This window comes from Eptesicus fuscus, chromosome 4 (genome assembly GCF_027574615.1).
Source record: "Eptesicus fuscus isolate TK198812 chromosome 4, DD_ASM_mEF_20220401, whole genome shotgun sequence".
NCBI lineage: Eukaryota > Metazoa > Chordata > Mammalia > Chiroptera > Vespertilionidae > Eptesicus > Eptesicus fuscus.
In genome coordinates, this window is record NC_072476.1 from 46,862,649 (window position 1) to 46,882,705 (window position 20,057).

At 43.4% G+C, this 20,057-nt stretch overlaps 1 protein-coding gene and 1 long non-coding RNA gene across 4 annotated transcripts in view; both read right to left on the reverse strand.

Moving 5' to 3' along the window:
• DCP2 (decapping mRNA 2) overlaps nucleotides 1-7,642 on the reverse strand; it is a 50,361-nt gene extending 42,719 nt beyond the window's left edge. For all 3 annotated transcript variants that reach the window (XR_008555823.1, XM_054714997.1, XM_008144470.3), the window contains exons 1-2: nucleotides 7,362-7,642; nucleotides 2,487-2,638 (exon numbers count right to left, since the gene is read on the reverse strand). Coding sequence is in view for 2 of the 3 variants with exons in the window: in XM_054714997.1 (XP_054570972.1) it covers nucleotides 2,487-2,638; nucleotides 7,362-7,414 (205 nt within the window). In the remaining variant the exon portion in view is untranslated. The remainder of the gene's footprint in view (nucleotides 1-2,486; nucleotides 2,639-7,361) is intronic.
• Nucleotides 7,643-14,326: 6,684 nt separating this feature from the next.
• The window catches only part of LOC129148844 (uncharacterized), a 31,856-nt gene continuing 26,125 nt past the window's right edge, over nucleotides 14,327-20,057 (reverse strand). Inside the window, exon 5 of the long non-coding RNA XR_008555828.1 lies at nucleotides 14,327-14,752. This is a non-coding gene — a long non-coding RNA (uncharacterized LOC129148844). The remainder of the gene's footprint in view (nucleotides 14,753-20,057) is intronic.

Below are 20,057 nucleotides of genomic sequence, written 5' to 3' on the forward strand. Positions count from 1 at the left end.
CAGTTTTTTGGCGAAGTTTGACATACCAAGCTCAAAAGGTTGCCCATCACTGAAGAAGACCAAAACCACTGAAGAGGAGTTGACTATTTTGATGTTTCTAGAATTAGATTATAGCTTCTTAAAAGCAAAGTTTTCTGTAATTTCTCCAGAAAACCTATCACCAAGCCTTTAACTGAGACAGTGTTCAATAGTATTTCTATTTCGCTTTGATTCATTTACTTCCCCATATTTAATCAGTAAAATAGCTTAATCATTTCTCCCATTGAAATGTCTCTGCAGCCTTTCCTTTGTAGTCCCTCTACTATGGTTCAGGACCTTATTACTCCATAGCTCAAGTAATGTGAACAGTCCACTCTATCCTGTGAGTAAGTCTTCAATCTATCCTGTCAAATAAGTCTTCTTGATTATCATTTTCAAATGATCTGAGTAATATTCTTTAGCCCTGCAATAACTTCCTAAACAGTTATCTAAAACAAACAGTATTCATCCATTTTCTGCAGAGCCCTTTGGGGTTCCTTATTTCATGGGCCTCAAGGAAAATTATAGGGAGCTGAGTATGAGGGTTACTCTAGGTCACCTATCCCTACTTCAACTCTAGTGTGGTACATTGAACTTGAGTACAATTCCATTTGACTACATGATTTATGGTTAAAAACAATGACCTACAGAATAAAATACAAACTACTGTCTCAAGATTTAAGAGCCCATAAACCCAAGATACTGTCCATTCATATCTTCTGTTATCTATCTATCTATATATATATATATATAAATAAATCTATATATATAAAAGGCTAAGCGACTGTCCAACAGTCGGATAGGTATGACATGCACTGACCACCAGGGGGCAAACAATCAACGCAGGAGCTGCCGAGCTGTAGTGACTTGGCAGCAGCAATTCTCAGGTGACGAACCCGAAACCAGAGAGGAGGGAGCCCAATTACTCGTGGGGCCACACGATTTCACCTTCAGCCGTGGGTTATGTTGTTGCTGGCGGCCCCAAATCTGGTTTACTGCACACTTGCATTTGCATTCCACACCCTGTACGACAGCAACTTTGCAGAGTGCCCTCTCGCACTCTGGGACCCCTTATGGGATGGGCAGAGAGCAGGTTTCAGCCTGATCTCCGCAGGCCAGGCCAAGGGACCCAATCGGCCGGAGGGACCCCAACTCACTCCACAGATGCCCTTCGAGCCATGGTGCCTGGGGAGGGACCGTGGGAGGTTGACTCCAGGGTGTGAATGGCCCCTCTCGCCCAATCCCGCTCCACTGGCCACCTTCTAATCTGTGAGGTCTGAAAGGTTGACGACCACTGGTTTAAGAAAACGTTTGAAGCAGCAGTCACCAACCTATGGTCCTCGGACCACTGGTGGTCCGCAAGGTCCGAAAGGTTGGCAACTGCTGTTCTAATTAATTTCCTTTCAATGTGCATGAATCTGTGCACTGGGCCACTAGTATCCCGTAAGGACCCTCTGCTCAATAAAAATTTACTTCCACCCTAGCTGGTTTGGCTCAGTGGATAAAGAAAGGGTCGGCCTACGGACTGAAAGGTCCCAGGTTCGATTCCAGTCAAGGGCACATGTCTGGGTTGCAGGCTCAATCCCTAATAGGAGGCAGCCAATCAATGATTCTCTCTCATCATTGATGTTTCTATCTCTCCCTCTCCCTTCCTCTCTGAAATCAATAAAAAAAATATGAAAAAAAAATAAAATAAAATAAAAATTTACTTCCAAGATATACTTCATTCCATTCCAACTCACCCATTTTGCTCAATCCATTTTCTTTATCTGGGACATATTCCCCGTTCCAAGTTATTTTAAAAATCCTAAACTCCCTTAAAAACATAAATTTGTCTAAAATCTTTCTAACCCTTTTTCAAAATTCTAAAAACATTTAATATCAGGACCATTAGCAATTCACCAATTTTTTGCCTTGTGACAAAGCTTCTTTTATAATCTTAGTCATGTAATTCTTGTAACTAATAAATTATGATAAGATTCTATCTTATCTGAAAAAAAAAATGCTTCTTCGAAGGCATGGACTTCTTTGTTAAGTTGCCACAGGACCAAAAACATTGCTTTGAACATAGTATTTAATAATTATTTGAGAATTTCTATCCCATACAGGTAGTAATCTGATTAAAGATCGCCTGGTTAAATCGAACAGCAAGAATAACACACACACACACACACACACACACCAAAAAAAAAAGAGGAAGTAGAAGAAACTAACACAGATTTCTAGAACTAGGATAACTATTTTAGAAAAAAATATTAATAAAATTTAATTGTAATCATCAGTGTGCATTTCAAGGCGTCCTCTACATAGTAAGAACATGACTGAATGTTTCTACTATTTATATTTGACAATTTTTAGAAACCAGGTATGTTTTATCAAATAGATAATTCTGAAGGACAAGCAAAATAAAATTTGTGCTAAATATTTTACTAAAAGAAAGACAATCACTGTAGTAATAAAAAGGATATCAGCTTTAGCAAAGTCTCTTATCCCACACTGAGGTAATCCTGGTGTGTTCTGCATGTAGAAATCCAAGTAAAACCAATGGGCAAGTTCAATCTGAAAACATACTCGGATAGCATTGTCTCTTTCCTCGCTGGGAATATGCAAAATAAATCGGCTGTCAAAAATAAAACATATACAAATTATTTACAAACCAAAACGATTTATTTTAACATATTTAACTGCTTCATCCCTGACCCATCACCAGAGAAAAGGGACCAAGAGTGCAGTGCTGATCAAGAAAGCAAAATTTGGGGAAATTACTATAGAGAAGATGAGTATGGAAAAAACAACAGCTCTGATTTTTTTTTTTAAGAGGCCATTTCCATTCTATTCACAAATACAGGGATAAACTAAAGAGCTCAGTAACAATGAATTAAAGGTGAACAAGAAAACCTTCATTAGGATTTTCTCCCATGTCTAGTAACATATTCTAAGAATATATGCAAATGTATTCATACAATCAAACAGAAAAGATCATAGCTGCTTAATCTTCACATTTAAAGTATTACAAAAAAATACTACAGAAATCAATACTCTTGTTCTTTAATAGACTACACACATCCCAAAGAGCCTAAACTGCAGAACCCAGTTCAAACTTTCATTGAGGAACTTCCAATGTCAGTCAGTATCTTTAGGTCTTTCCTTATGGGGCTAGTCAAATGCCTGGAGAAGAACCTTCCCATCTCTTACCTGGAAGGTAAAGGCCAAGCTGTCATATTCTGGGAGCTGAGCTGGGGGAAGGGGCAGAGGGTTGTCAGTATGTATACAAGATATACAAATTCACTTCTACCATTTTTCAGTATTCTCTGATTCAGGAGTAGACTGGCACTACTATAGTAGTCTCGCATTCTGGTCTATCAGGTCTGCTAAGTCATATACCACTTTCCCTTTTGCTTTATCATTTCCAAAGGTTGTTGCTCACCTCTTCACCCATTCTTCCTTTCCTTGTGGACTTACACACTTAAAAAACAAAACAGCCCAGCCTGTGTGGCTCAGAAGTTGAGCTTTGACCTATGAACCAGGAGGTCATGGCTCAATTCCTGATGAGGGCACATGACCAGGTTGTGGGCTCAATCCCCAGTAGGGGGTGTGCAGGAGGCAGCCAATCAATGATTCTCTCTCAACATTGATGTTTCTATCTCACTCTCCCTCTCCCTTCCTCTCTGAAATAAAAAAAAAATTTTTTTTTAACTTTACTGTTTTAGTGAGATGTTTGTGTTCAATCTACTATCTTTATCTAGAAATTCCCACTTCAACAAACTTCTAGGAGATCCTAACCCAGTGGTCGGCAAACCGCAGCTCGCGAGCCACATGCAGCTCTTTGGCCCCTTGAGTTTTTAGCAAAGGCCAGCTTAGGAGTACCCTAATTAAGTTAATAACAATGTACCTACCTATATAGTTTAAGTTTAAAAAATTTGGCTTTCAAAAGAAATTTCAATCGTTGCACTGTTGATATTTGGCTCTGTTGACTAATGAGTTTGCCGACCACTGTCCTAACCATAACCTAAAATGTAGTAAGAAAATGCCTAAGACAAAGAGAAATCCAATCCCAACCCAGAAAAGAAAGGCCCAAGTGAAGGAAGGTAAGCAGGAGGATGAGTATAAGAAATAGGACAAAAAGGGGGGCAGGAGGAAGAGGACAGCAAGGTCTATTTATGTAGTGTCTATATCACTTTTACTCCTTTGTCAGAAGTTTCTCCTGCAAACGATTGGGGAAAGAGGAAACACCAGAGGCTGCTTTCTAACTTTAGCAGATAGGTTTGGGTACTGGCACCCCAACGCAAAACTCACACACCCTGGTTCTCAAGAGCCCTCCAGTATAAGAGTCAGCTTTCTATCTACTCACATAACAGGAGAAGCCTACCCATAAGCCCCTCTACTATCTCATCTTACCGTAAATATAAAAAGGCAACCAAGAATCACTCAACATCTAAGGAAAACCTGGGCCGTGCCAAAGAAAAAATTAAATTTAAAAACTGGTTTCCTAGAACCTGGTTAATCAAAGTGTGGACCCTGGACCAGGTGGGAACATGAAGTGTGAGAGGGGAAAACACATTTTAATTATAGGTCATTAGTTTACTTCCTAATGACCTCCCTCAAAGGAAATTACAATGTGCACCAGCAAAACAAGAATGAAAACCAAGAAAGCATAAAACATGAGATTCCCGAGAGAATAGGGACAACGGGAGAGCGGTGAAAGGGAATTCTAGGACACTAGCTGTTTGGCAAGTGAACCAGTCCAGATTGGACTAGGAGAGTGGAGGTCTCCAAGAGGGCAACGCTGGAGGAAAAAAGAACTTGTGTATGATTGAGGATGTGACTGAGGATATAATAAAGGAGCAGATGGGGGAAGGTGGAAAGACAGCTAAAAACTTTGGATATGCACATAACTGTCTAACCACTATGCTGTACATTTGAAACTAATACATAATAATACTGAATGTAAAACTGTAATTGAAAAATAAAATAAATAAAAATTTGGAGGTACTGGGTGAGAGGGGTAAATATATACAAAAGAATCAGCCCTAACTGGTTTGGCTCAGTGGATAAAGCATTGGCCTGTGGACTGAAAGGTCCCAGGTTCGATTCCAGTCAAGGGCATGTACCTTGGTTGCGGGCACATCCCCAGCAGGAGATGTGCAGGAGGCAGCTGATCGATGTTTCTAACTCTCTATCTCTCTCCCTTCCTCTCTGTAAAAAATCAATAAAATATATTTTAAAAAATAATCATAGTCCAAATATGAAGCAAAACCCCAAAATTAAAACAGAAAGACAATGCAAAAAAAAAAATGGATTTCAAGAACAGCTAGAAGGAATCAAGGAAAAAAACTAAAGGAAAAAAAGAAAAAAACTAAAAGGCATCATTTTGATCAATCGGTAAAATGTAAGGAAGGAAAATGCATTTGGACAATCTAAGAGCCTTATGAAGGTCACATGACTGATGGAAAAGAAACAAAACAAGGTTTCCTGACAGAAAAGAAACAAACCCTAGCCACAGATTTGCCTTTACTGTGGAAAACATGTATGTACATAGTTCTACTGTATAACAAATGCTATTTATTATTGTTCAGCTTTTGCAATCAACCAATAGTAAAAAGTATAACAGACATCTAAGGTTACAAAATGAAATGTATTACCATTTTTTTATTTTTATTTTAGGCTCATCCGGATAGAAGCTGAAGGAATGGGTAAGAAAGAAATGGAACATGTTCTTCTAGTCATTTATCCATAGAGACAGACACCAAATGTTTTTTTTTCGTTTCTTACAAAATTTGGGATTACAGAAAATAAGTGCCTTTTAAGTGGTTCATCCAAATCTATTATAATCATACCATCGCCAAAGAAATACAGTGACAGTATTTATTATGTAGTGTCTATAAATGTTTTTTTTAAAACTTTACTGTTTTAGTGAGATGTTTGTGTTCAATCTACTATCTTTAACTAGAAATTCCCACTTCAACAAACTTCTAGGAGATCCTAACGCAGTGGTCGGCAAACCGCGGCTCGAGAGCCACATGAGGCTCTTTGGCCCCTTGAGTTTTCAGCAAAGGCCAGCTTAGGAGTACCCTAATTAAGTTGCAAAATTATTCTATTTACTTAATTACATGTGCCTTTCTTTTGTGAGGCTTAAAACGCTATATTTGATTTTCTATTACATCCACCTGGCGTAGAAGAAACAGCACAAGCATCGTAAAGAAAAAGGCCTATTTCAAATCTTGATTTTCTGAAATAGGATGAATGTGAGCTTGGGTAAATTACAACCTCCTGCGTCTGTCAGGTGAAAATGGAAATAACTGCACCTACAAAATAGGGTTGTTTGGGGTGATTAAATAAAATGTTAAGGGAGGACTCAGGACCTGGCGCCTAGTAGTAACCTCATAAATCTTAGTTCTTTCCTACTTAAAAAAAGCGTGAATGCGAGACAACTACTAAAGGTCAGACTTGTAGACATAAATACAGTAACTATAATGGAAAAGGTATTTTATCAGAGCTTTTAACTCACTTGTAATTTAAAATATTTCACAGCCCCCTTACACCTGGTAACAACTCGGGGTAGCACTGCACCGAAAATTTCACTTCGGGGGGAGAAAATATATATATTTTTAAGCTTATGTTACACGTTTGGCTCTCTTGAAATCATAGCTGACAAAAGGGAAGAAGGCAAGAGATTGCTCTTGTAGAAGTAGGCGGGGAGTTAAAACCCTGAGGTTGAGAACTTCCTTTAAGGATAAAGAAGGGATGAAAAGAAAACCAACTCTAGTCATTGTCTTCCCCTTCCAGCTGTAAGTTTGGGGATGAACCAGAGTAATTCTTTACAGCAGTTTGCAGAACAATGTTACAGGGAAAAGGGTAAGTTTGAAAACTGCTCCCTGCGGAGGCCCGGGAGCCGGGATTCTAAGATTTGAAACCTTAGGGTCTTGGGTCAGCACTGGGGGGAGGGACGGAGGGAGGAGGGGGGACGGGCAGGAACAGCCGGAGCCAGAGAAGCCAGCGGGGGGGTGGGAACAGCCAAAACCGCTACCGACCCACTGGGCTTCTGAGGAGCGCCTCCGCTCCAGAGACAGCAAAAGAAGTGGGGAGCTAAGCACATGAGGAAACTCCGGGGCTCCGCGAAGAGGGGTGAGGGGGGTGAGAACTAGGGAGGCGGAGGCTGTGGCGGAAAAAGAGGGGTGGTGTCGTCCGAGAGGGGGGGGAGGGGGTCCCCAGGGAAAGGGCTCGACGGTGGGACCGGAAAGCGGGGGCACGGCTGTGGGCGGGCGGAGGCCTGTGCGGGCCTCGAATCCGAGAAAACCAGTGAGAGGACGAAACGGGCCGGGACGGCGCGGGCGCCGCGGTACCTGCAGAGATCGTCCAGGACGCTGCCGGGAATCTCCACCCGTTTCGTCTCCATGATGAGGACCCACAGCAGAAGCAGTGCATCCCGGCTCCGCGCGGCCGGGGACGAGGGTACGGCTCGGAGACTCCGGCTGGCCGGAGAGAGCGGGCAGCGCGGCGGCGGCGCTCGCAGGAACCAGAGGGGGAAGGGGCGAAACCCGCTCACTTCCGTCCGGCGCCTTCAGCCCAAGACCCCCGAGGCTGGGCCGAGGCGGGGGCGGAGCCCCTGGAGCCACGCCCCGGTTCTACTTGAACGGCCCAATGGGAAGCTGGAGAATGGGGAGCCTGAGCGCGTAAGCCAATGAGACGTTTGCTTATTGGTCCGTCGTCTCCAGTTGTCTTCAAGCTGCTCAATTGCTACTCAGAAAACCCACTTCCCGCCGCCTCAGACTGAGCCGGGGGTGGATACGCGCATGCGCACCAAGCAGCGTTTGCACTACCAGGAAGTCGAGAGCTCGGGGCTTCCCCAAGGGCTCTATAACTGCGGGACTTGGGCGCGGTCTGCACGCCTTCTTGGCTGAGCCGGCTGTACCTGGGCAGGGCGGACCCCGCAGGCGCGGTCAGCTCTGCGAGTGTGCATTCACGACTCCTCTTATCAGATATCCTGCATACACACTCACCGCTGCCCCCACCAGTTTTGTGGTGGTTCACCTCTGACCCTCTTCGGGCACCAAGCTCCGAAGGTGAAGACAAGGACTTTATCCCAGTGTCGGACACATAGTGAACCTGAACCCAGGAATCTGCATTCTACCTCTATACACAGCACTCCAATCTGCTAGTCTCCTCATTCATTCTTCATCTTGCTTAATTATGCATTCCTCATCTTGCTTAATTGACTCAAATTCATTTGAGACACCACTTCCTCATTTTACATCAGATCCACAGGCCCACATACACCTGCTAGGTCACTAGTTGAGTCAGTTCCTCCATTTAATCTCCCATCCTTTCTGTTCATTTCTGTCCAAATGCCCACTAGTACATCAGATTCGCATTTCTCCTCACGAGTGCAAGAGCTGCCTAACCAAGCACCTCTGCCTCCATTCTTGCCCAAGTTTTGTTTTTTTGTTCAAATATAAAAAGGTTACTATCTATGAACAAGCCCAAACTGTTAACATCTATTCTAGAGTCCCATTGCCATTTATTTTACTCTCCTGTTTTCCATATTTGTCTTTCTCCTACTTATTGGAGACTTTCTTAAATTTATCTCCTAGCCACCTATACTAGTAGAGTTTTTACTTTTCTAGAGTTCTTTTCTTTTTCAGATCTCTCTGTTGTAGTAGCATCCCTTGCTTCATAGATTTCTTATCCCTATGAAGATATTAATAATACATTTTAAAAGTTTTCTTCTTCCTGAAGAGTATATTCCTCTCAGCTGGAATTTTGCTAATAATTTGATCTCCATCTATCATGTTAGAAGTTTTCTGGAGGTACTCAACTATAAAATAAGGTATACTTTATTTTCTTTCATTGCACTTCGCTTTATTGCACTTTACAGGTGTTGCATTTTTTTACAAATTGAAGACAAGACTATCCCCACCAGCAAAGAGATTATGCCTCACTTTATTACAATATTCGATTTATTGCAGTGGTCTGGAACCAAACCCAGAATATCTTTGAAGTATTCTTGTATTCATTCATACTTAAAATTAGGGAACTAAAAACTGGAGTTAAGTACTATAAAAGGTGATTGGAAGCTCCCAGCATGTAGGTGGAACTAGTTTCCTGAGAGCTTCACTATAGGATGATCTGACTAGGGCCTAGTCACTAGGCTGTTGGCTGGGAACACATGACATCAGTATCTGTAGGTCATTATTTCCAGCTGATCAAATTCCCTAAACAGAAAATCCTTTCAGGTGTTAACATAAGAAATGTCCAAATCTGTAGATAATTTCTATGACTTTATTTGAGCCAAACTGGGAACATAGCTAGTGAGCAAGATCTTAAATGCTCCTGAGAATGGCAGTTTTTCAGCTTATTTTATATATTAGAATCAAGGGAGAATAAATAAAGAAGGTGCATAAAATCCATTGGTGGTAGTGATGGGGGAAATAAGACATTTTGGGGGAGGCTAGCAATCTGAATCTGTGCCAGTAACTTAATGTACATTCTTGATAGCCTATAATTAAGTCGCTGCCCTTTTCTCCACAATCTGGTCTGGTGGGACCTGTTTTTCTAATTACCTCCCAATTTGCAAGGGGGCCATAAACAAAGAATGTAACAGCTTAGCTAGAGGGGAGGTCACTGACACCACCCAGAGCAGGCATTTAGATATAATCTAACTTCCCCATTCTGACTGACTCAGGAGGGGCTGTGGAAGCCCACCACAAAAGCCTGGTAGTTAGGAAACAGATAGAAAACAAAGAAACCAAAGGGTATAAAGAGAAAGCTTCCTCCATATTGGCTTACTCAGGGTTTGGAGAACTGATCCCCGGAGTCCATGTGAAACATCCTATCTAATAAAGAGGGAATATGCAAATTGACCATCATCTGTCACAAACATGGCAGCACCCATAGCCACAAGATGGCGGTGCCCAGTCCCCTCAGCCCCGCCAAAGTCCCCCAGTCCTTTCAACCCCACTGGAGAGGTGGCAGGCGCACAGTGCGGTCGGACCCGCCCTCAGCCCCCCAGCCGCCCAGGGCAAGCCTGAGGCACAGGCAAGCCTCAGATGGTGGCTGCCCAGCCACCCAGGGCAAGCCTGAGGCACAGGCAAGCCTCGGATGGTGGCTGCCCAGCCACCTAGAGCTGCCTGAGGTTCAGGTAACCAAGGCCGGCTGAGGCTTGCACTGCTGGCAGTGGCAGCAGCAAAGATGTGATGGGGGTGTCATCTTCCCTACCCTGATCGCTGGGTCACCTCCCACCCCTGAGGGCTACTGGACTGTGAGAGGGGGCAGGCTGGGCTGAGGGACCCCCCCTCCAGTGCATGAATTTTCATGCACCGGGCCTCTAGTCTGAAAATAAATGGGTTTATTCTGGACCTCCAAGTACTCCTGTGTATTTTTCAGTCACCTGGTGAATTCTGTAACAGTAGATGTATAGCAGGGAAATCTCTAGGACTGGATGAAAGGCAAAATAGAGAAACACGTACTTCTTTTACATTGTTAGGTACAGGATAGTTAGTGATTAACATTTACAGAACAGAGATGGTATTTGGGAACAAGATGACAATGAGGGATTCTGTGGGTTTTGTGCTTTGGTGCCCTTGGTTGTGTCTTCCAGGGGTAGGAAAAGAAAATTACTCTGACATTTTAAAGGAATGTTATCCTAGATGCATAAGAACAATGGGCAAAGCGTGCTTAAGGTAAAGACTGACCTTTGCTAAGGAAGTTATAGGCCTGGGAAGTGCTTACCTGCTATACTCTGTCTAGTTAGGAATTTATGATCAGACCATTCTGTGTGGTTACTTGCGGTTACTGAGCATGTCAGGTCTGCCAGGAGGCCCCCTGAGCTTGTCAGGCTTAATACATACCCCTTTTTTGTTCACACAGGCCAACCTTGAAGTATTTTGGGAGTCAAGTCGGGGAGCACAGGCTGGAATATCCCTTTGCTTTATTCAATCCTTCTTGGCACAGTACAAGTTTATTTGGGCCTAAGAAGTAGGCCCCAAGACAAGAATTTGAGTACAAGTAGTTTATGTGGGAGGTGATCCTGGGAAAGGTTGGTAGCAAACAGGGAAGTGAGTCAAGGAAGGGAAGCAAGCCAATAAAAGGGTTATTATTAGGGAAGTTAGCACTGTAACTAGAGTTCATCCTGCTGGAGAACTTTGGAGGACAGTATAAAAGACACCTTAGAGTTTTCCCACTCAAGGAGTGAGGAAGATGAAGTTTTATATACTAAACTTCCATCTGCCATTATTTGAGGGCTGCCCCTGGGGCCTGCACCCCAGCCTACCAGGTGTGCAGCAAGGCAGGCTCTGGGTCCAGAAAAAGCCCTCAGGAAAAGAAATGCAGATACTGGCAGTTGGACGTTCAGACAGCATGGTGTAATGCATTGGTGAGGGTGAAGGTGAGCCTCTTCCATAGTTCTAGTTTGCTGGGTGCACATTCTATCTGTCCTAACTGAAATTCTTTTCTCTGTCTGGGAGGCACCTTTGAGGTTTTCTTAGTTGTCCACTTGGAGCTCAAGTCTGGTTCTTAGTTCTCTAAATGATGGCAGTGAAACAACAGTGCAAAGCAAAGAGGTGTTTACCTCCCAGGGGCTAATGGTTAAACAAACCAGCAGATTACCAGGCTCCCTGCTGAAGGCCCTGGAGGGAGTCTTCCTGCTTCTGATCTCTTTGTAGTATCCCAGCTCAGGGACAGCTATGCAACTCCTTTTTGAGCTCTTAGGGACCAGGAAGTCCTCAAACTGTCACATATTGCTAAGCCAATCTCCTGACAAAGAGTCCCAGAGATGGCTAGGGGCAAGCATCGTCCAAGCTACTTTTCTGCCTCTTCCCCACCCCACCCCTGCTTCCTCACACACACATTTCTAGGAGCTGGGCCAGTGCACATAGAGCAGCCCTTGTAGCAGTCCTCTGAAAACATAGTCCATCGAGCCCAAGGCCTCACTCAAACCCAACTGTCCCCATAAGAGAAAGGCAGAGAAATTGGAGTTTGGAGATGAGGGAAAAGGAGATGCTAGGCTTCTTAAATTATAATCCTGACACGAGTTTTAAATAGTTGGGTTGATCAAAACCTTTGACAAGAAAACAATTTTGAGATGTTCTAAATTAAAATAACAGCAGCCAGAGAGTGAGAAAACGACAGAACAGGTAGCCTCTTATTGGCTGTGCACCAGCTCTGACAGCAAAGACTGCTCACATTCCTGAATATCTGTTGGGATTTTGGATTCTTTTCCAGGTGGCTATTTCCCCAATTATCCAAAAGAGAGAATAGCCAGGCACCATAGAACTCCAGGAACCTCTGCTTCTTCTTTTCTATCTGCTGTCCACAGCCAGTCCACAGGAGTGGACACTTCTTCCTTGTGGACTCTGCATCTATCCTAGAACTAGCCCCATTCACCTCCTCCCATCCTCTTTGTTTATAGCTAATGGAAATCTTCTCAGAATGGCTTACCTCTTTCTCGCCCCTATCTGATGTACAAAAACACGTGCAAACTCTGGGACAACAGACCTGTTGTCTTTCCTACCTAACCATGCTGCTGGTGGTTTAGACACCATGGCCCAAGACTGGTCTTTTTTTTTTTTTTTTGCTAACAATGGCCTAATAAATCCTTCCTTTTTAAAAAATAAAAATATGCTTATTTATTGCTTTTAGAGAGAAGGGGAGAGGGAGAGGAAGAGGGAGAGGGAGGGAGGGGAGGAGGAAGGGAGAGAGACATGGGTCAGCTGCTTCCTGTACACCCCCTACTGGGGATCGAGCCTGCAACCCAGGCAAGTGCCCTGACCAGAATTAATCCTGCAACCCTTTGGTGCATGGACGATGCTCAACCAACTGAGCCACCCAGCCAGAGTAAATCCTTCCTTTTAAAAAAGACTTTCAGCCGTGGAAGTTAAAATGATTTTGTTTAACACCTTTAGAGTTCTAAAATATGATATTTCATTTAGTCTATAACTATATGGGATAGGCAGATCAATTAATGAGGCTTATAAAGATTAAATAACTTATAAAGATTAAATGATTAAATCACTGTGTGTAATGGTGCCAGGACTAGAATTCAGTTCTTCTAAACTCACAGCAGAAATTCTGCTTTAGGGATAATGACACAATAATAATTATTAATATCTACATAGCATATTATAGTATAAAATAGTATAAAATTCTTTTCAAATATCACAATTCTCTTAATTGTTAAAGGAAGAAAACATGGGCCTAAAATAGCATCACTGGCACTAAAAGCCCGTGATACCAAATCTAGATTTAATAGCGGATCTAATTTCAGTTTCAACTTTTTCCAGAAATGTAATTTTAATCAACCAGTGTGGAATTTTCTGGTCAAGCATCAGTAAGGAAATCTGTCACAGGGGCCCTCTCCAACCCCTATAGAAAGAGGAGGCAATCTATGGGATAAAAACCCTTTCCTTTTCTTCCCCCAAAGAAAAGATGTCAAGCTCTGAGAATAATCCTTCCTATTCTCAATAGCTCCCTTGCCCCACCCTTCTTCCTATAAAATTCTTCCATTTTGTACAATCCCTCAGAGCACCGTTGCAGTTGCTAGTTGGCATGTTACTCAATTTATGAATCACCTAATAAAGCTAATTAGATTACCAAATTTCCTCAGTTGGATTTTGTTTGTTTTTTCTAGCACAACAAACCAAGTTGCCAGGAATTCTAAAAAAAATTTTAACATGCTAAATGGCCTCTCCCAGCCCAGCTGAACTCCTGACAGCTCTGGCTCTATTTCTCTACAGGTCTTTCATCTTTGCCCTACTCAGGATGTTGGGGAGATGTCCCTAGTAGTTCAGACATCATATCCTGACCTGATGACATTCAATAAACAGAGAGAGAAAGCTGTCAGATGTCAGCAGAGCTGATTAAACCGGCAAGCCAAAGATTAGAAAGCCTTAAGCCTTTAATCACTTACACAACCAAGGTGACGGGCTGCCTGTCACTACTCCAGCCAATTCAGCAGAGACAGGGTTGAATCATATATGAGCATTTATTCCAATAACTAGAGGCCCAGTGCATGATTAAATCATGCACGTGTAGGGTCCCCTACATGCTTTCGCTTTTGATCACGGGGGAGCTGGGTGCCTGTCCGCTGGTCCACCAGCGGACAGGCACCCAGCTCCCCCGCTTTTGATGGTCCGCGGCGGGACGTGAGCTCGCTGCCCCAGAGGCCCCTTCTGTGCCACAGCACAGCCATGGCGCAGACGCTGAGCTCGAGCCGCCGCTGGCAACGCGAGCTCAGCGTCCTGCCAGCCCAATCAGCTACCCCGGCCACCCCGAGTCCCGACCCCCTGTGCCTCCTGGCCAATCGTGGGCATAGCGAAGGTACGGTCAATTTGCATATTTGTCTATTATTCAGTAGGATGTCAGCAGTATGGGAGAGCAGCAGGTCATCCACAAAAATCTGCTCTCCCCCCGCCTCCCTCTAAAAGCCAGTTGCTTATATTGGGTAGAAAGACAAATATTACATGGGGAAGTAGGCAAAAGGAATAAGAATGAATATGCAAAATGGGTATAATGGTTACAGTTTACAAGCAATGTGGGCTGAGGGTTTGTAAAGGGTTGGGGGGGGGGGTTGCAAAAGGCTGGGGTTTTGCAAAGGACAGGCGCCTCTATTTTCTGCAATAAGTTTGTTCATCTTTCCATGATAATAGGCAGCAGCTCCCGGATGTGGAGGATGGGCCGAATTTCCAGGTGAGCTCCCAGGTCCCACGTGCAAACTCCCCGCCAGGTTAGAATGTGCTTTCTTTAGTAAGAACAAAGCAATCACGGTTAACAGAGCATGATTAATATTTCTTATAACTAATAGCTAGTCCCCAATATTCTATTTCTGCCCCTAAAACTGACCCAATGACATTCAATAAAAAGAGAGAAAGAGCTGTCAGGTGTCACAGTAGCTGATTAAATGGGTAAGCCAAAGATGAGAAAGCCTTAAGCTTTTAATCACTAACTAAGATGGTATGAACAAAAGGTTAAAACCAGACAAAGCAAACTCCCTCCATTTTCCCCGTGGAACAGGTCACCAGTCAAGGTTTCAGGTGAATCAGCACAGATATACCTGCCACTGGAGGTCAAAGGCTCCAGCATTTTTATGGACCCGGGGGAGGGAGGGCCAAGGAGGAAAGGCTAGGATCAGAAAAGTACTCCTCCCCCTGTAATAAGGGATCAGCAGAGGAGCCTAAAAAGACCTCAGCCAAAGGCCTCTGATTAAGAGACCTAGGATTAAAGGCCCTGGAGCTAGGAATGCAAATATATGAAGCATATGAGTCAGAGAGGCCCAAGTCCTTGACTGCAAAGCCCTTCAGAGAATGCAACGCACTGGCTGTGCACCAAGTCTGCTAAGCTAAGGAAAAGCAGTTAATCCCCAGGAGGCATGCCAGGTAAAACGGTTTGTAATTGCCTGCAGTTAGGCCCCAACAGTCACACCTGGGTGTTTAACCGTGAGCCAGACTTCTCCAGAACTACTGGTGCTAAGTGAACCCTGACGCCTGTCTTACCTCTGAACTTATAGGAACCCATTCATTTCTTTGTGTTTCAACCAAGTGCCAGGAACCAATTCCAGCATGTAATAATTACAAGAGTTCCGTCAAAAGGTTGGTGAAGCTTGGTGAGCTCAACAAGGGTGAGCCACATATGTAGTTTACCTGTGGGAAATGGCTAAATGGCACTTCCCCCAAACCTGAATAGGATTGTTAACTGCCAGACAGCTCAGGGCATTTTATTGCCTCCTGTTGGCCAAACACCTGAACAGCTGTAGGCTATTCCCCAAACTGATAATGCTTCTGTATTCTACCCTTTGATACCCTACCCTTTGAAGTGTATTATCTCCACCTTGCCTTAGGACAAATCGTGTTAATAAAAGCAGGGTCCTGAGTGAAGGAGGAGAGTCTTTAGCTCCTTTAGCTGAAGGTCCTCTGACCCCCAATGCCTTTCAAAATTATCTTTCGTCTCTGGACTCCTTCTTTTTTTTTTTTTTGACTCCTTCTTAATCATCTACTCGCAGCCCCTTTCTCCAGTATGCTGAACACTTTGTGAGGCTGGGAAAAGAACCCCGACATTATGGCACCCAAACGAGGGACACCAACACCAAAGATTTCTGTTACTCAGCCCCAAATCATTCCAAATGGTATGTCCACTAGCCACCCAGTGAACCTTAAGTAAACCTAAGATTCCTGTCTTTCTCACACATTACCATGTCCAATCCATCAGTGAGTCTTGTCCAGTCTACCACTAAAACACATGTAAGATCTAAAACAAGCATGTCAAACTCACGGCCCGCAGGCCGAATGTGGCCCACAACAAATATTTTAGAGGCCCAGCCAATGTAACAGTATGTAAGAAACGCTTTAATAAAAATTTTGTAACTTTTTACAATATCCTGTTATACATAATTAGTAATAACGAACTACAATGTTCACTAATGACTGATTACTATAATCGTGTTATAGTAATCACGAAATGGCGCACCATTTCTCTCCACTAATACCAGCAGCGAATATTTTAGCAGCCGATTGCCACGTCATTAGTCTTGGACTGACTTGTTTGGTGTGTGCAAAAGGAAATATTTCACTTTTGGAGAACAAGAAAAAATAGATGTATTTGCATTATGCTTATTAATTTGTGCAGTTATTCAATGTTTGGTAAGTTAATGTTCAAGAAAACATATATTTTTTAATATTTTTATTTATTTCAGAGAGGAAGAGAGAGATAGAAACATCAATGATGAGAGGGAATCATTGATTGGCTGCCTCCTGCACGTTGGGCCAAGCCCGCAAACCAGGCATGTGCCCTTGACTGGAATCGAACCTGGGACCCTTTGGTCCACAGGCTGACGCTCTATCCACTGAGCCAAACAAGCTAGGGCAAGAAAAAATATTAATTTTTATTAAAATGTTCTATTATTTCATGTTAATGATTACTCATTTATTTCAGCCCTTTGTATTCAGCATGTCTCTATCGAAATAAACCTATATTTCTATGAAAACTGAAGCTTTTGTTTTTTTGTGGCCCACATAAACTTAAACCTTGTTTCTTTGGCCCTTGTTAGCCTTTGAGTTTGACATGCTTGATCTAAAACATATCTTTTCTTTACCTCAATTTGCCATCTTAGTCCAAGCCACCTTATCTTTCCCTTGGACTACTCAATAAGCTACTAACTGGTCTCCTGTTTTTCACTCTTAACCACATTTTAATCCATCCCCCACATAGCATCAAAACTGATTGTCATAAAACATAAATTTGATCACATTACTCTCCTGCTTGAAAATCTTCATGACCCTTAGAGTAAAATCCAATTTGCCTGCCATGGCCTAAGAGTTTATGATGGGGCACCTGCCTATCTCTCTACCTTCATTCCGTGTCCCATCTTCATCTCTCCTTCTAGCTACACTAGTCTTCGTCCAATTCATCAAATACTCCAAGCCCTTTCTGCATAACATTCCCTCATCCTGGAATACTGCCCACCCACTCCCATAATTCCCTCTCTTTTATCCTTGTGTGCAGCTTAAACATCACCTCATCAGAAATCCTCCCCTGATCATTCTATCTAAAGAGTCTCTACTGTTACTAGCTATCAATTCCTTTGTTTCCTTCATACTATGCTTCCTCAATTTGAAATTTTTTCTAACATTTTTTTCCCTCGTCCCCACTATACTATAAGTTACAAGAAAGCAGGAATCTCTTCTATGTTATTCATTGACTCCCCAGTGCTTAAAGTGTCTTTGACATATGGTAGCTACTCTATAAACATTTGCTGACTAAAAAATAGGCAAATGAGTAAGTTATCATCAAATATGTGCTGAGATTACTGAGGAGGAGGTGATGAGATGCAAAGTCTTAATATGAGTAAGCGTGAATCTCTTTTAAAAGAGTGAATCTCTACTTAGAAATCTGTTGGAAAAGATGAATTCCTTCTAGCTCAGATGAGTTTTTGTTACTTTCACCAAAGAATCCTAATTAATCCAGAGCTCACTTGCTCTGTGTGTGTATTAGATATGTTATATAAATGTATGTAATATATTTTATAAATATATTCAATATATTATGTAATATAATAAATATCTATATATATAAAAGTCTAAGCAACTGTCTAACCGTCCTACCGTTTGACTGTCTGACCAGTAGCTATGACGCGCAATGACCACCAGGGGGCAGACACTCAACGCAGGAGCTACCAAGCTGTGGTGACTTGGAACTGCGGTTCTTGGGTCATGCACCCAGAACCAGGGAGGAGGGAGCCCAATTCCAGGGTGCATCACTCGAGAATCGCCCTCTCGCAATCTGGGACCCCTCGGGGATGTTGGAGAGCCGGTTTCGGCCTGATCCCCGCAGGCCAGGCCGAAAGACTCCACTTGCTGGGGGGGCTCCAGGGTGTGTCCAGCCCTTCTTGCCCAGTCCCTCGACACTGGCCACCTTCTAGTTAATTTCCTTTCAATGCACAAAAATCCGTGCACCAGGCCTCTAGAAAATACTATAAATATACACAATATATAACTATGTATATTAAATATAAACATCCTATATAATGAAAGCCTAATATGCTAAGTGTCCGGTCGTCCATTCAACCAGTAAAGCGTAATATGCTAATGATATGCTAAGGCTGCTCAACTGCTCGCTATGATGTGCACTGACCACCAGGGGGCAGACAGTTGACCAGTTGCTATGACGTGCACTGACCACCAGGAGGCAGATGCTCCGACTGGTAGGTTAGCTTGCTGTTGGGGTCCGGCCGATAGGAACTGAGTGAGATGGGCTGGACATGCCCTGGAGCCCTCGCAGTCCCTCCCCAGCTGGCCAACCTTCTGCGTCCCTCCTGGCCCTGATCATGCACTGGTGGGGTCCCTCGGCCTGGCCTGCACCCTCTCGCAATCCAGGATCCTTCGGGGGATGTCAGAGAACCAGTTTCGTCCCAATCCTGCAGACCAGGCTGAGGGACCCCACTGGTGCATGAATTTGTGCACTGGGCCTCTAGTATTATATATAAATACATTGCATATGTAAAACAATTCTAGATGATGGAACACTAGAATATTGTCCTTTTCTTTTTTTCCCCATTGATTTTTAGAGAGTGGAAGAGAGAGGGAAAGAGAGAGAAATGCTGATGTGAGGGAAACACATTGATTGGTTGCCTACTGCAGGAGCCCAACCAGGCAATGGAGGAATGTGCCCTTGACTGGAATCGAACCCAGGACCCTTTGGTCTGCAGGCCAATATTCTATCCACTGAGCCAAACCAGCAAGGGCTTTTGCCCTCCCCTTTCTGCTCTTCTGTCTTGTCTAACTCCCATGCTTTGATGGGTTTTGCCCAGAATGGGAGGAGGCAATAGAAAGGGAGCAAATGAAGCTCTTGGACCCAAATAAAAAAGCTCTAATCTAGTTGTAAACAACCTTTGTTTCTATGAGGGGCAAATCAGCAAAATAAAACTTGTTTCAGGATCTTTTTTTTTAATATATACTTTATTGATTTTTTACAGAGAGGAAGGGAGAGGGAGAGAGAGTTAGAAACATCGATGAGAGAGAAAGATCAATCAGCTGCCTCCTACACACTCCCCACTAGGGATGTGCCCACAACCAAGGTACATGCCCTTGACCAGAATCGAATCTGGGACCCTTGAGTCCACAGGCTGACGCTCTATCCACTGAGCCAAACTGGTTAGGGCAGGATCTTTTGTTTGTTTGTATTTTTTGTTTTTTTTTTAAATTTCTTTATTGATTAAGGTGTCACATATTTGTCCTCATCCCCCCATTCCCATCCCACACCCCTCCCCACGGATGCCCCAACCCCCTGTTGAACTTAACCATTGGATAGGCTCATATGCATGCACACAAGTCCTTTGGTTGATCTCTCCCCCCTCCCCTCACCCTCCCCTACCCTCCCTCTGAGGCCTGATAGTCCGATCGATGCCTCCTTGTTTCTGGTTCTGTTCTTGTTCATCAGTCTATGTTGTTCATCATTTCCCCTAGAGGAGCGAGATCATGTGTCACTAGAGATATACTTATAAGAACTAAATGTGAGACGAGCAATAATAGTTATGCTGACAGGCAAAGGATATT